Below are 14330 nucleotides of genomic sequence, written 5' to 3' on the forward strand. Positions count from 1 at the left end.
GTCATCCACATGGACTCAATGTTTTAACCATATTGGATGCTATTAATTTTGCACAGCAAATCATTTTGTGTCTTTGTGATTTTGCTTTGATAAACCCTCTTCCTGGAGTGCTTTGTTCATTTCATAATCTATTTAATCAGAAAATTATACTGGGAAATTGAACTCTTATTATTGAGCTCTTACAAGAAAAGAGTTAATAACAAAAAGTATAACAGTTTAGGTCTAAAGTCAAAGCTATTTTCCTACTTTTTCTTAAACCTCTATATTCAGATGTGCATTAAAAATTTTTGATTTGCAGGTGGAAATATGCAATTGATTCTATTCTTGAAGTTCATATAAGAAGGTGTACACATATGTGGTCATGGAGTAACATAAAAAATCACAGGCAATTGCTCAAGAGTTATAAATGTGCCTACAAAACCAAGCTGACCCAGACTAAAGTCCCAGAAGAAATACAGAAACAAATTCAGGTATATCTTGCATATGTTGATGAAAGGTATTATTTGTTAAATCATCCTTTAATGTTAATTTTTATAAATTTAATTTGTATTAAAATATGATTTAGAAAGAATAGTGTTAATCTCTTTTGAGAGAATTTTATGGGAAAATGCACAGTATTTTTCCCCCAATTTTTATCTTTTTTGAAAAATCCTTCTCACCCATCCTCATATTAGATAAAATTCGGTTACTGTAAACGATTTGTAGAAATATGTTTGGTATTTGTAATGTATAGAAAATCAATGTCAGATCTGTTTATTATTAGCTAGGTGTATATTATTAGGTTTGTTAGTGGCTTTTTAAAAATAGTTCCAATTATTATTTATAAAAAACAGCTCTATTCTCAAGATAGGAGGAGTCGTACTTACCCCCTTTTGAAACAAAGAAAAACACCATACTGAATACAGTGGGGCCTTGACTTACGAGTGTCCCGACTAACGAGTTTTTCGAGATATGAGCAGTCTCTCTGCCGATTTTTTGCTTTGAGTTGCGAGCTAAAATTCGGGTTACGAGCCAGCTTCCGATACCCCACCGCTAGTTGGCGCAGCGAATGTCACAGTGAACGCCACAACATCAGCCCAGCATCACGTGTCTCACTCGTTCACTTTTTGATTTGACATACGAGTAATTTGAGTTATGAGCTCCGTCACGGAATGAATTAAACTCGTAAGTCAAGGCCCCACTGTATATAAGTTGCTTAATATCATCTGACTTTGATTATATAACTTTCTGCCACAAATTCATAATGTAAAGAACTGAATTCTGCCTGGCCAGTGTGGCTCAGTCGTTGAGCATTGACCTATGAACCAGGAGGTCACCGTTTGATTCCCAGTCAGGGCACATGCTCAGGTTGCGGGCTCGATCCCCAGTGTGGGGCATGCAGAAGGCAGCCGATCAATGGTTCTCTCTCATCATTGATGTTTCTATCTCTCTCTCCCTCTCCCTTCCTTTCTGAAATCAATAAAAATATATTAAAAAAGAATTGAATTCCTATTATTATGAAGCATATGACAATCACCAGTATTATATATTAGAAAAAGTATCAAGTTTCTAAACATTTCAGGTATCATGTTCTCATGTACAAAATGGAAACAATATCTGTTTTATAGAGTTGTGAGATGTGCATAAGATAACACTTAGAGCACCTGACACCCAGGTTACTAGGATTATTTTTTAAAAAAATTCTCACCTGAGGATATATTTTTAAAAGTATATTCTATTTTTTGCCCTGACTGGTTTTGCTCAGTGGTTAGAGTGTTGTCCTGCAGATCAAAGGGTTGCAGATTTGATTCCCATCAAGGGCACATATCTCGATTGTAGGTTCCCCAGCTCTGGTAGGGGTGCACGTGGGAGGCCAATTGATCAATGTGTCTCTCTTATGTCAGTGTTTCTCTCTCTCTCCCCCTCCTCCCTCTCTTCCACTCTCTAGAAATCAATTAAGAAAATATCTTTGGGTGAGGATTATAAATAAATAAGTAAATAAATAATATGTTATTGTTATTGTTATCTTTATTACAGATGTCCCCCATTTTTCTCTCCTTTGCCCCCCTCCATCCAGACCGTGCCCTCCTTTCTCTCTGGCCCTTACCACATTGTTGTCTATGTCCATGGGCTATGCATATATGTTCTTTGGCTGTTCTCTTCACCTTCTTTCATCCTGTACACCCCACCCACCTTCCCTCTGACATCTCAGACTCTGGTTCTATTATTAGGTTTTGTTTAGAATACTCCATGGCTGTAAAAAGGAAGAAACTCTTATCTGTTAAGACGGCATGGATGGACCTGGGGATTATTATGCTAAGCGAAATGAGCCACTCAGAGAAAAATACTGTATGATCTCACTTGTATGTGGAATCTAATGAACCTGAGGATATGTTTTTGTTGATTTTAGAGCGAGAGGAAGAGGGAGGGAGGGAGAGAGAGAGAGAGAGAGAGAGAGAGAGAGAGAGAAACATTGATATGAGGGAGAAATGTTGATCCTTTGCCTCCTGTATGCGCCCTGACTGAGATCACAAGGGTATGTACCCTGACCAGGAACTGAACCTGTAACCTTTTTGGTGAACGGGACAATGCTCCAACCAACTGAACACAATGACTGGAGCTTCTCTTACATACTTCTATGTAAATTCCCCAAATCACTTTCTACTTTAGATTACTTGTGATTTGCAGAATGTTACATTTAAAAATTTTGTGTTTTATAATGGTGCCTTTAGTACAATGATTGTAAAATAATATAGAATAGAGGGAGTCAGAAGTAAGAACTATAGGATAATACCCCTTCTAGATATTCTTGTTTCCATTGCATATATGGCTATCTATGTATTGTAATGGTCTCATTAAAATTCTTATTTTTATACTTATTGAGGATTTACTTCCTTGAAAAACTTATTTCTTATATTGCAAAAGTTAAAAATGTAAAAGCCAAGTGCATATTCAAATTTATACTTAAACTTTCATTTGATCACAAATACTGTTTGTTCATGGACTAATAAGTAAGCCTGGATATCATTGAAGAAAAAAATATTCTATCTAATGATCATTTTCCTTGTCTTTATTTTACAGGATTTGGAGAAGACTCTAGATGTTTTTAACATAATTTTAGCAAGGCAACAAGCACAAGTTGAGGTAATTATTTTTATTAGCTGATTTTATGTTTTAAACATGTTACAACTACTCCTTTAAACCTAGGATCAAGAAAGCTAAGTTTCATAGGATGTTGTTGAGATTTGCTTAATTGAGAATAAAGATTGAATTTTCACAGATTAATTTTGTCTCAGGAAAAAATTAAAATATTGTGGGGAAGGGGAAGGTGACATTAAGGGGAAATTTAAAAAAATTTTATGACAAAAATTTTGAACTCTCTCCCCCCTCCCACCCCCAATAGAAAGTAAATAAGAGTCATCCATTATTCTAGCAACACTGAATGCTAACTGTTAACATTTTTGACATACAGACTCTTAGGTCTTTTCCCTATGCATGCGTACCTACCTATTTATGCTTCTTAGCCATTTCTTTCACTTTATCTTTGCTTTGTTTTCTCTTCCCTCCATTCCTTCCTCCTTTACTTCACTGACATTTTTCTTCCCTTCTCTCCCTCCTTCTTTCCCTCTTCCTCTATCTCTTCTTCTCTTCTTTTTTTCCCCCCAAATTGGAATCAATCTGTTCATAAGTGTTTTATAAATGCTGATTTATTTCAGTTGGCACCTTGTCTGCATTGTTATGTGTTTTTTCTATTATTCTGTAACATGACTTTTTTTGGTATTTAAAAAATGAATTACAAGTGCAATACAACTTATTATAGAAAAGTTAGAAAATATTGATCTACAAAAAAAAGAAAAGAAAATAGAAACCACCCGTTATGTCACACACCAAAGATAACTATTGTTAATGCATTTCTGTATATTGTTTTAGTTTTTTACATTAATAAAACTTCATACACATGCTTCTGTTTTTGAATGGGTTTGAAGCATATATACTTGTGCATTCATACTTAGCAAATACTCATTGAGTGCCCATCACGCTAGCATAGTGATTTTCAATTTTTTTTATCTTATGGCACACATAAAGTAATAACTAAAATTCTGTGGCGTATCAAAAATGTATTTTTTGCAAATCTGACAATTTTGACTTAATCACACTGGATGGATATTCTTGTGTTGTCTGTTGCCTTTTTTTTTTTTTTTGCAATCTAAGAGTAAAGAGGTCAGTATACCTGACCATTAGTCAGGTTTTGTGTGTTTTAGAAATTCTTGCATCACACCATTTGGAAATCTCTATACTAGCATTATGGTTAAAGAGTGTGGACCTGGGAGTCAGATGGTTTGGATTTTAATCCCAGCTTTGCCAACTAATACTTGTGTAACCTTGGGCTGGCTATGTAACCTCTCTGTGTCTCAGTTTCCTCATTTGTAATTGGATTAATGCATAGTACCTACATCATAGAGTTACTGTGAGTAGTGCATGATAATTGATGTAAACCACTTCCAGCGGTTCTCAACCTGTGGGTCGCGACCCCTTTGGCGGTCGAATGACCCTTTCACAGGGGTCGCCTAAGACCAACCTGCATATCAGATATTTACATTACGATTCATAACAGTAGCAACAAAAGTAATTTTATGGTTGGGTCACAACATGAGGAACTGTATTTAAAGGGCAAGAAGGTTGAGAACCACTGACTTAGACTGTTATGTGCCTGACATATAACAATTACTAAATAAGTGACTTTTTTCTTTATCATCATCATCATTATCATTTGCATTAGCATTCAGAAGTGAACAAAACAGACAAAAATCCCTTACATTATAATAGGAAGAATGATAATAAACAAAAAAGTAAATAAAAATAATGTAGAAATTAATATAAAGAGTGCTAAGGCTAGGCAGAGATCATAATGGGGTTGCAGTTTTAAATACGATGGTCAGGGAAAGTCTCACTAAGAAGGATACATTTGAGCAAAGCCAACCAGAAAGATACCTGAGGGAAAGTGTACCAATCAGAAGGAATATAGCAAGTTGAAAGATTTTTGGGGTGGGAACATAACTAGCTCATTAAGGGGAGTAGAGTGGAGAGAGCCAGGAGAAATGGTGGTTAACGTGGTCAGAGAAGGAAGGTAGTGGAGGAGTTGGAGTGGTGATTGTTGGAGTTATGGAGGATGCTAGATTCTGTAGGGCAAGCATGTCAAATTCGGCCCACAATGAATATTTTTGTGGCCCAGCCAATATTACGGTATGTAAAAAATGTTTTAATAAAATTTCGTAACTTAATTTTTACAATATCCTGTTAAACATGATTATTAATAACAAACTACAACGTTCGCTAATGACTGATTACTATAATCGTGTTGCATTCATTTCCCTTATGCACAGGTGCACCTTTTCTCTCCACTAATACTAGCAGCGAATATTTTAGCAGCCTATTGCCATGTCATTAGTCTTGTACTGACTTGTTTGGTGTGCGCAACAGGAAATACTTAGCTTTTGGAGAACAAGAAAAATAGGTATATTTTTGTTATGCTTATTAGTTTGTGCAGTTGTTCAGTGTCTGGTAAGTTAATGTTCAAGAAAATATTATTTTTTATTAAAATGTTCTGTTTATGTTTACGATTACTCATTTATTTCAGCCCTTAGTATTCAGCATGTCTCTATCGAAATAAACCTATGTTTCCTTGAAAATTGAAGCTTTTATTTTTTTGCAGCCCACATAAACTTAAACCTTGTTTATTTGGCCTGTGTTAGCCGTTGAGTTTGACATGCTTGCTGTAGGGTCTTAAAAGCAATTCATTTTAAGTTTTTGTGGATTTTGGTTTTTACTCTGAATTAGGGAGCCATTTCATGAATAGAATAATATAATCTGACTTAGGTTTTAAAACTTCCTCTGGCTGCTAATTTGAAAACAGACTGTAAAAAGGAGGGCAAAACTGAAAACAGAGATTAGTTAGGATGCTCTTGAAATATTTGAGAAGTAATGGTAGTGTGGCTGAGAATGGTTACGATGGAGTGATGCCTCAGTGTCAAATTCTGGATATGTTTCGCCCAGCCGGTGGGGCTCAGTGGTTGAGTATCAACCTATGAACCAGGAGGTCCCCATTGGAGGTTGGATTGTCAGTCAGGTCACATGCCCAGGTTGCAGGCTCGATCCCCAGTAGGGGGTATGCAAGAGGCAGCTGATCAATGATCCTCTTTCAACATTGATGTTTCTATCTCTCCCTCTTCCTTCCTCTCTGAAATTAATAAAAAATAAATTAAAAATATTCCGCATATGTTTTAAGGGAGAGCCATTATTTCCCAACGGACTAAATTCGGATTTTAAGAGAGAGAAATCAGAGATGACTAAGAATTTTGTCTTGGAGCAGTTGGGAAGTTGGTGTTACCATGAAATGAGATGGGGAAGACTAGCTGGAACAAGCTTGGGTGAGATAGGAGATGAGTAGTTCAGGTTTGGACCTATAAAGCTTAGCTATCATTCAGACATCAATGTGGATATATGGAGTAGTCAATTGGATACATGAATGTAGAGTTTAGAAGTCTGTGTTGGAGATATGAATTTAGCAGGGGTCAGCACACAGATGGCATTTAAAGCTATGACATTGGATGAAATTACCTACTAGTAAGTTAGAGTAGCTGGACTCTAGCAAAAGACCTGTAGCATTCTATTGTTTATAGGTCAGAGAGATGGGAACCAGTAAAGGTCACCATGGAGAAGTTGCCAGAGATGTAGGTGGAAAGTTCTCTGAATATAATATCCTCAAAACCAAGTGAAGAAAGAAGTTCAAGGAAGAGGGAGGGATCAACTGTGACAGGCGCATCTGATTGGTCAACTGACCTGAGGACTGAGAATTGACCATTAGGTTTCCCAAATATGAGATGTTTCAGCTATTATTTCTTACAATGATTTTATGAACACACATAAATAAATATGTATGTATATGTACATATGTAGGTCCATATATACATATCTGTGATGTTTTGATATATCGCAAGTTCCTGAGGCTTTGTTCTTTCTGTTCTTCAGATTGGAAAATTTCTATTGCTGTGTCTTCAAGTTTACTCTTTCCTTTATCATTTCTATTTTCAGGTCTACAATTCCTATTGAGTTCCTATAAAGATTTTATTTTTCTGCCAAAAATTCTTACATTTTAGTAACTTTAAGAGTATTTTCCTTTATCTAATGTAACATTAGTTTCAACATCTAGGTTATTTGGTTATTGGCATCTGTTGATTATCCTTTTCCTTGATAATTGGTCATATTTTCCTAGGTTTCGTTTGTTTTGTTTTCATATATCAAGTGATTTTGATTATATTTATGGACATTGTGAATATTATATTGTGTAGTCTCTGTGTCCTGTTATCCTCCAGAAACTGTTGGACGTTTTTATCTTAGCACATGCCTTCTATGGATAGTGGTTCAAATCTCAATCTATTTGTTTCAATTTTTGTATGTTGGTTTGAGTCTATTTTGCACATGAACAGTATAGGAGTTTGAGAGTTGTGCAGATGGTTTATATCTCAGTTCAGGTCTCTGAACCTTTGCTACTTTCATTGAGGTCAGTTTCATACATGGGAAGCTTAGGTTAGATTGAGGTTTGTGCAGACTTCTACCCAGATATCCCATTCTCTGGCTCTTCTCCCTCTAGGATTTCCCTCTGTGTACTCTGGCTTTCATGGACTGCATTTACTCATCCTGTAGCCAGACTTTTGAATGTGGAAGCATTATCCTTTCAGTCCCAGTGGCTCCTTAGCTTAAATATTTGGAAGATATATTGCTCAGAAATATTCTGTCCTAGTGGCTCCTTTTCTTAAAAATTTGAGAGACATATCACTGGAATCCTTGACTATAATTCTTAACAAAATGCAGCAAAATGCTATTGGTAGGTGTGGAATGTAAATTAATAGACTACATTAATCACATGTTGAACATCATTTCAGAAGGAACTGTCTTTCTTGACTATATATAGTTAACCTAATGTAATCCTTAAAAGAGTTAAGCTTTGTTTTTACCTGACTATACCTGAAAATGAAGAGGACATTTACTCTTTAATTAATTTTTTAAATTTTGATTTTTTAGGTGATTCGGTCCGGGCAGAAATTAAAGAACAAGTCTACTGATGCAGGCGAGAAACGTGGAGGCTGGTTTAGTGGGTTTTGGGGTAAGAAGGAAAGTAAGAAAAAAGATGAAGAATCTTTGATTCCTGAAAGTAAGTTCCAAGTCAAATAATTTATTGTATGCTGATAAGACAAACTATATAAATTATATTTTAGCCAGTTGGTTGAATTTTATTTCATAACTAGAGGCCTGATGCATGAAATTCATGCACGGATAGGGTCCCTAGGCCTGGCTGGTGATCAGGGCTGATCGGGGCCTTCCAGCTGCTGCCCAGGGCTTTCCTTCCCCCACTGCTGGCTGCTGGCTGCCAGCCGGTGCCTTCCGTCATTCCACACCACCCCCTGTGGTCAGCGCACATCATAGCGAGCGATCAAACTCCTGGTCTCCTGGTTGAACTCCCGAGGGGACATTTTTTATATTAGCCATATATATATATATACATATACATACACATACTTTTGAAATAAAAGTAGCTCCATGTGGCAAACATATAAGCAGATACATCAGGCTGGCACATTTCTGTGTTTCAAATTAAAGCAAAACTTTGATTTTTTTTTTTTTGGAGAAAAATTATTTGTGTGAAATTTAAAAAGTTGAAATTCAGAAATCACTACATTTAACATTCCTAATTGTTACTTTTTACATGGATATTTAATTAGAAGTTTCTCTTAGTTTTTAAAATACTCAGGGAATTAAAAATCCATATAGGAGACCTGAATTTCCTTAATGGTCTCTCTGTTTTTTCTTGATCTAAAAGAGCAAAGGCATGATATTTTAGTATATTAGAGGAAATCACCTGGCTGCTTTTGCTTTAGCATTTGTTTTTATTGATTTTAGGGCACTTATTAAGTTTGGCTTGATTTTTTTTTTATTGTACCTGTAAAACTGAAGCAATCGAGTTTAAAATATTGTCTTTTCTTTGTAGCTATTGATGACCTTATGACTCCAGAGGAAAAAGATAAGTTCTTCACAGCTATTGGTTATAGTGAGAGCACCCACAACCTAACTTTACCCAAACAGGTAATTATTTAGGTGGTCTAAGAGGTGGTTTGTTTCATTTTACTGTATTATATTATCAAATTAATTTTTGTGAGTGGTATAAGATGAGGTCCAGTTTAATATCCAGTTTTTCTAGAACCATTTATTAAAGGTACTATCTTTTCTCTATGAGTTTTCTTCTTAATTTTTTTTAATCCTCCCCTGAGGATATTTTTTCCATTGATTTTTAGAGAGAGTGGAAGGAAAGTAGGGGGGAGAGAGAGAGAGGAGAGACAGACAGACAGACATTGATTGGTTGCCTTCTACACATGCCCCAACCATGTGGGTGGGGGGGGGATTGAACCTGCAACCAAGGTATGTGCCCTTCTCTGTATATATGAGTCTGTTTCTGTTTTGTTTGTTAGCTTATTTTGTTCATTAGATTTCACATGTAAGTGAAATCTTATAGTATTTTTCTTAGTCTGTTCTGTTTTGTTTGTTAGCTTATTTGTTCATTAGATTTCCACATGTAAGTGAAATCATTTCCTTCTTTTTTTATATATTCTACTAGAGGACCATTGCAGGAATAGTCTCTAGGTCCATCCAAGCTGTCGCAAAAGATAAGATTTCCTTCTTTTTTTATATATTCTACTAGACGCTCCTATCCCACCCGTCTCTGCCGCTTCTCTCCCGCCTGTCTCTGCCGCTTCTCTCCCACCCTTCTCTGCTGCTTCTCTCCCGCCCATCTCTGCCGCTCCTATCCCACCCCTCTCTGCCGCTTCTCTCCCGCCTGTCTCCGCTACCTTGGCTCCGTTGCTTGGCTTCTACAGTGTCTTCCGTCTTCGCTCCCAGCCAGTATATGCAAATTAGCCGCCATCTTTGTTGGCAGTTAATTTGCATATCATGCTGATTAGCCAATGGGAGGTGTAGCGAAGGTACGGTCAATTACCATGTTTGTCTATTATTAGATAGGATTGTGTAAATATACCACAGCATTTTTATCCACTCATTTCCTGATTTGGGCTGCTTCCAAATCTTGGCTATTATGAATAATGCTGCAATGAATATAGGGGTGCATATATTCTCTTGAATCAGTGTTTTGGGTTTCTTTGGCTATATACCCAGAAATGGAGTTGCTGCATTATAAGGCAATTCCATTTTTAATTTTTGAGGAAGCTCCATACTGTTTTCCACAGTGGCTGCATCAATCTGTATTCCTAACAGTGCACAAGGGTTCCCTTTTCTCCACATCCTCACCAACCCTTCTTGTTTGTTGGTTTATAGATGATAGTCATTCTGACTGGTGGTCGGTGGTATCTCATTGTGGTTTTAATTCGATGATTAGTGACTTTGAGCATCTTTTCATATGCCTATTGGCCATTTGTTTGTCCTCTTTGGAGAAGTGTCTATTCAGGTCTTTGCCCATATTTAAATTGGACTGTTTGTTTTATTGGTGTTGAGTTTTATAAGTTTTTTATAAATTTTGGATATTAACCCCTTTCAGATGTATCATTGGTGAATATGTTCTCCCATTCAGTGAGTTGTCTTTGCATTTTGTTGATGGTTTTCTTTGTTGTGCAAAACCTTTTTAGTTTGATGAATTTACATTATTTTTCTTTTGTTTTCCTTACCCAAGGAGATATATCAGAAAAAATATTACTATGAGAAATGCCTGAGATTTTAATGTCTTGCTTCTATGTTTTCATCCAGGATTTTTATGGTTTTGAGTCTTACATTAAGCCTTTAATCCATTTTGAGTTTATTCTTGTGGATGGTTTAGTTCTGTTAGTATATATATATAGATGCTCATGGATGCATAAGTATTTACAATTGCTGTATTTTCTTGATGCGTAGACTCCTTTATCATTACATAATAACTTTATCTCTTTGGACCATTTTTAACTTAAAGTCTATTTTTTTCTGATATAAGTATAGCTACCCCTATTTTTGTTTTGTTACTGTTTGTTTGAAATATATTTTTCATCTTTTCACTCTTAGTCTATGTTTGGCCTTAAAGCTAAAATGAGTCTCTTATAGGCAACATATTGTTGGATCTTATTTTTTTAATTTATTCTGACTTTCTGTGTGTTTTGATTAGATAATTTAATCCATTTACATTTAAAGTAATTATTAATAGGTAAGGACTTACTATTGCCATTTTGTTAATTATTTTCTGACTATTTTGTAAATACTTTGTTCTTTGCTTCCTCTCTTGCTATCATCCTGTGTAGTTTGATGAGAATCATCTGCCTGGTTCTCTGTTCTACCTCTAATCCTGACTTATCAATTTTTGGGTCAGGATTTTTTTTTCTCTCAGTGTGTGATTAACTCTCCAAAGGCATCAAACAAATGTTCTTTATATTTTGTCTAGTTTTTGAGCCCAAGGATTAATCTGAATTAGTTTGCTTTAGTGAAAGCTGCTGAATTAAATTCTTATGCCACTAAATGTTTTATCGTTTGTTTTTTATTACCTTTAAGAGAAATTAGTTTTGAATTTTGTAAGTGTCCTATTTGAGCAAGCAGTTTGTATTGAATTTTCCAATATATATGTATTTTTATAGTGAGTGTATTGATACAGAAACCTACCATAATGTTTTATAGATCACTGTAACTCAACAAATTTAAATGAGTAAGTTATTAAGTAAAGTAATAATTATTTAATCTTTAACAATTTTCATTCATTCTTTTGTTTAGTATGTTGCTCATATAATGACACTGAAATTAGTAAGCACGTCTATTACAATAAGAGAAAACAAAAATATTCCAGAAATACTGAAAATTCAGATAATTGGTCTGGGCACCAAAGTATCTCAGCGACCAGGAGCACAAGCACTTAAGTAAGTTTTAAAAAACTTATTAAAATTTTTATTTTATTTTTATTTTGTTTGACTTTAGGCCCCAAAGATGTAGTCTTATTTACCATTAAAAACTGATTAACAGTCATCCTTCTCTAATTTTATTTTGTGGGTGTGTTTGTGTCATGATAGTCATTTTATATTTGAGTGTGTTTTGTTACGGAGTTATATGACAAGCTCATTATTTGCTCTACTCTTTCCTTTATAAATATTTATTGGATACTGTTTATAGATTGATATTATGAAGGCTATAGGAACAATAAGTTTCTATTTTCAAGAACTTTATGCTGTAGTTGATAAGAGAGGATATTCAAAAAGTTCTGTTTAGCATATTAGAGAGCTCATAAGTGAGAAGGTACTGTAAAATTAATACCTTATTGTTAATGCTATACAGGTTCAGTTGTAGAAGAGAAACTTGGCCTAGGAGAACTGGGACTTAAACTAGTTGAATGGAAAGGACTAGAAGCAGGGATGAGGTAGGAGAGTATTCAGGGTGGCATGAAGTAGGGATATGAGTCCCATGAGTATTGAGCATAGCTTGTATTCATGCTGCAATTATGGGAACTTCTGCAGTGTTCTGGAGTTGGTTAAAGGTTGTTTTTTTTTTTTTTTTTATGTGGATGACAAGGAAAATAAATAAATAAAGAAAGAAAAAAGCCTACCTTAGGCTGTGAGGGTTATTGAATGCTAGGTTGAGAAGTTTGGATTTCAACTCTGAGTAATGGCTCGGGGTCATGGCTCTCAGTGGAGTTGTTTTAAAGGGAAGTTTGTGTTTTAAATCATTATATTACAAATAATTGTGTTTATATCACTTAATTTTTCTTCATTGGATTGTAGGGTGGAAGCAAAATTAGAACACTGGTATATAACAGGTCTGAAACAGCAGGATACTGTTCCATCACTTGTGGCTTCAATTGGTGATACTGCATCATCTTTGCTTAAAATTGAATTTGAAACCAATCCAGAGAATAGTACTGCTGACCAGACTCTCGTTCTTCAGTCTCAGCCTGTGGAGGTCATCTATGATGCTGTAAGTACAAAGAGAAAGTGAGTCTTCTATCTTACATGTTTGACATATAGTTTTCTTATTTTCTCTCTTTCATATTTAACATTTACTTAGCACTCTTTTCTTATTCTAAAAGCAGTACATGTTTTTCAGTTAATTTTGAATTTTTTTATGTGCTATAGGTTTTTTCTACCGTAAGGTGTATTTATGCTTATATCAATTTTAAAAAAACCAAATCCACTATTTATAAAGGCTGTGTTCATTGTACCAACTACTCCCAGTCGTTACATGCTTACTACTCCAGTTTATCTTTGCTTATTCTTCTTTCCCCTCAGTGTTTGGAACCAACTTAAAGAGCTTTAGAAATAATTGAAAGAATTTACTATGTTGTTTACATGGGAAAAAAACATTCACATTTAGATACTATTGAAAGTGCTGGATCAAGTTCTGTATTAATATCTTCATCTTTTATTTAGACTCTCATAACTTATCTCAAGCTAGCCAACAGGATGTGTATGGGTCACTACTCATTGCGTCACTTCAGGTTGGCTCCACCCCGTTGTTTAGATCCCTGACTTATTTTTACTTTATAGTTTAGAAGTGGATTCACATCGTGGGTACATTCACATTGTTGTACATCCAGTCTCCAGAACTCATTCTGTTTTGCAAAATGTCTGATTTTTTACATTCAAGTTTTGGATGTAAGTAAGGGCTCAACAGCTTCCTTATTTCCTCTTCAAAGTGTAGGGGAATTCATTTTCAATATAAGGAAGTGGAGTTTTATCTTCTGGCTAATTGGAGGCTGAAACTAGAGACACTATAAAACATATTTAAGGTTACTTTAATGATATGCACACATTTGTTGCCTCTTCAGTAAGCTTACTTGGGCTATTCTCTTTTTTAGGTTCTCTTTCCCTCTAGAGGGAAAACTATCTTTGGAGGTACCTCCTCAGTTTAAAGCCCAGTTATTTAGAATTAAACCAAAACTTAAAAATTTATAATGTGGAAAGTATTGTGTGTAATTTCTTTGTATTTTAAATTGTTTTACAGAAAACCATTAATGCAGTGGTTGAATTCTTTCAATCAAATAAGGGATTAGATCTTGAGCAAATAACATCAGCTACATTGATGAAGCTGGAAGAAATTAAAGAGAGAACAGCTACAGGTAAAGAATTTGCCTGTCTGTATAAGCATCAAACATTCAAAGTTTTGTGTATTCTAATGTAGATATTATATTGAAAATAGTATAGGTTGCTTTTTTTCTTTGTCTTAAATTCAGGCTATATTCTGCAGTGGAGTAGCATTGTACCTGGTTTACCCAGAGTCAAGTATAACAGCTAAACTAGGTGAGAAAGAGAATAATATTGGGCACAGATTCTATGTGCCATTAC

At 35.1% G+C, this 14330-nt stretch overlaps 1 protein-coding gene across 1 annotated transcript in view; it reads left to right on the top strand.

Moving 5' to 3' along the window:
* The window catches only part of VPS13C (vacuolar protein sorting 13 homolog C), a 176419-nt gene that overhangs the window by 48855 nt on the left and 113234 nt on the right, over positions 1–14330 (top strand). The window contains exons 15-21 of the mRNA XM_023761255.1: positions 299–470; positions 3061–3123; positions 8062–8191; positions 9026–9120; positions 11773–11915; positions 12771–12963; positions 13990–14104. Coding sequence (XP_023617023.1) covers positions 299–470; positions 3061–3123; positions 8062–8191; positions 9026–9120; positions 11773–11915; positions 12771–12963; positions 13990–14104 — 911 coding nt within the window. The remainder of the gene's footprint in view (positions 1–298; positions 471–3060; positions 3124–8061; positions 8192–9025; positions 9121–11772; positions 11916–12770; positions 12964–13989; positions 14105–14330) is intronic.

This window comes from Myotis lucifugus, unplaced genomic scaffold (assembly GCF_000147115.1).
Source record: "Myotis lucifugus unplaced genomic scaffold, Myoluc2.0 scaffold_204, whole genome shotgun sequence".
Lineage (NCBI taxonomy): Eukaryota > Metazoa > Chordata > Mammalia > Chiroptera > Vespertilionidae > Myotis > Myotis lucifugus.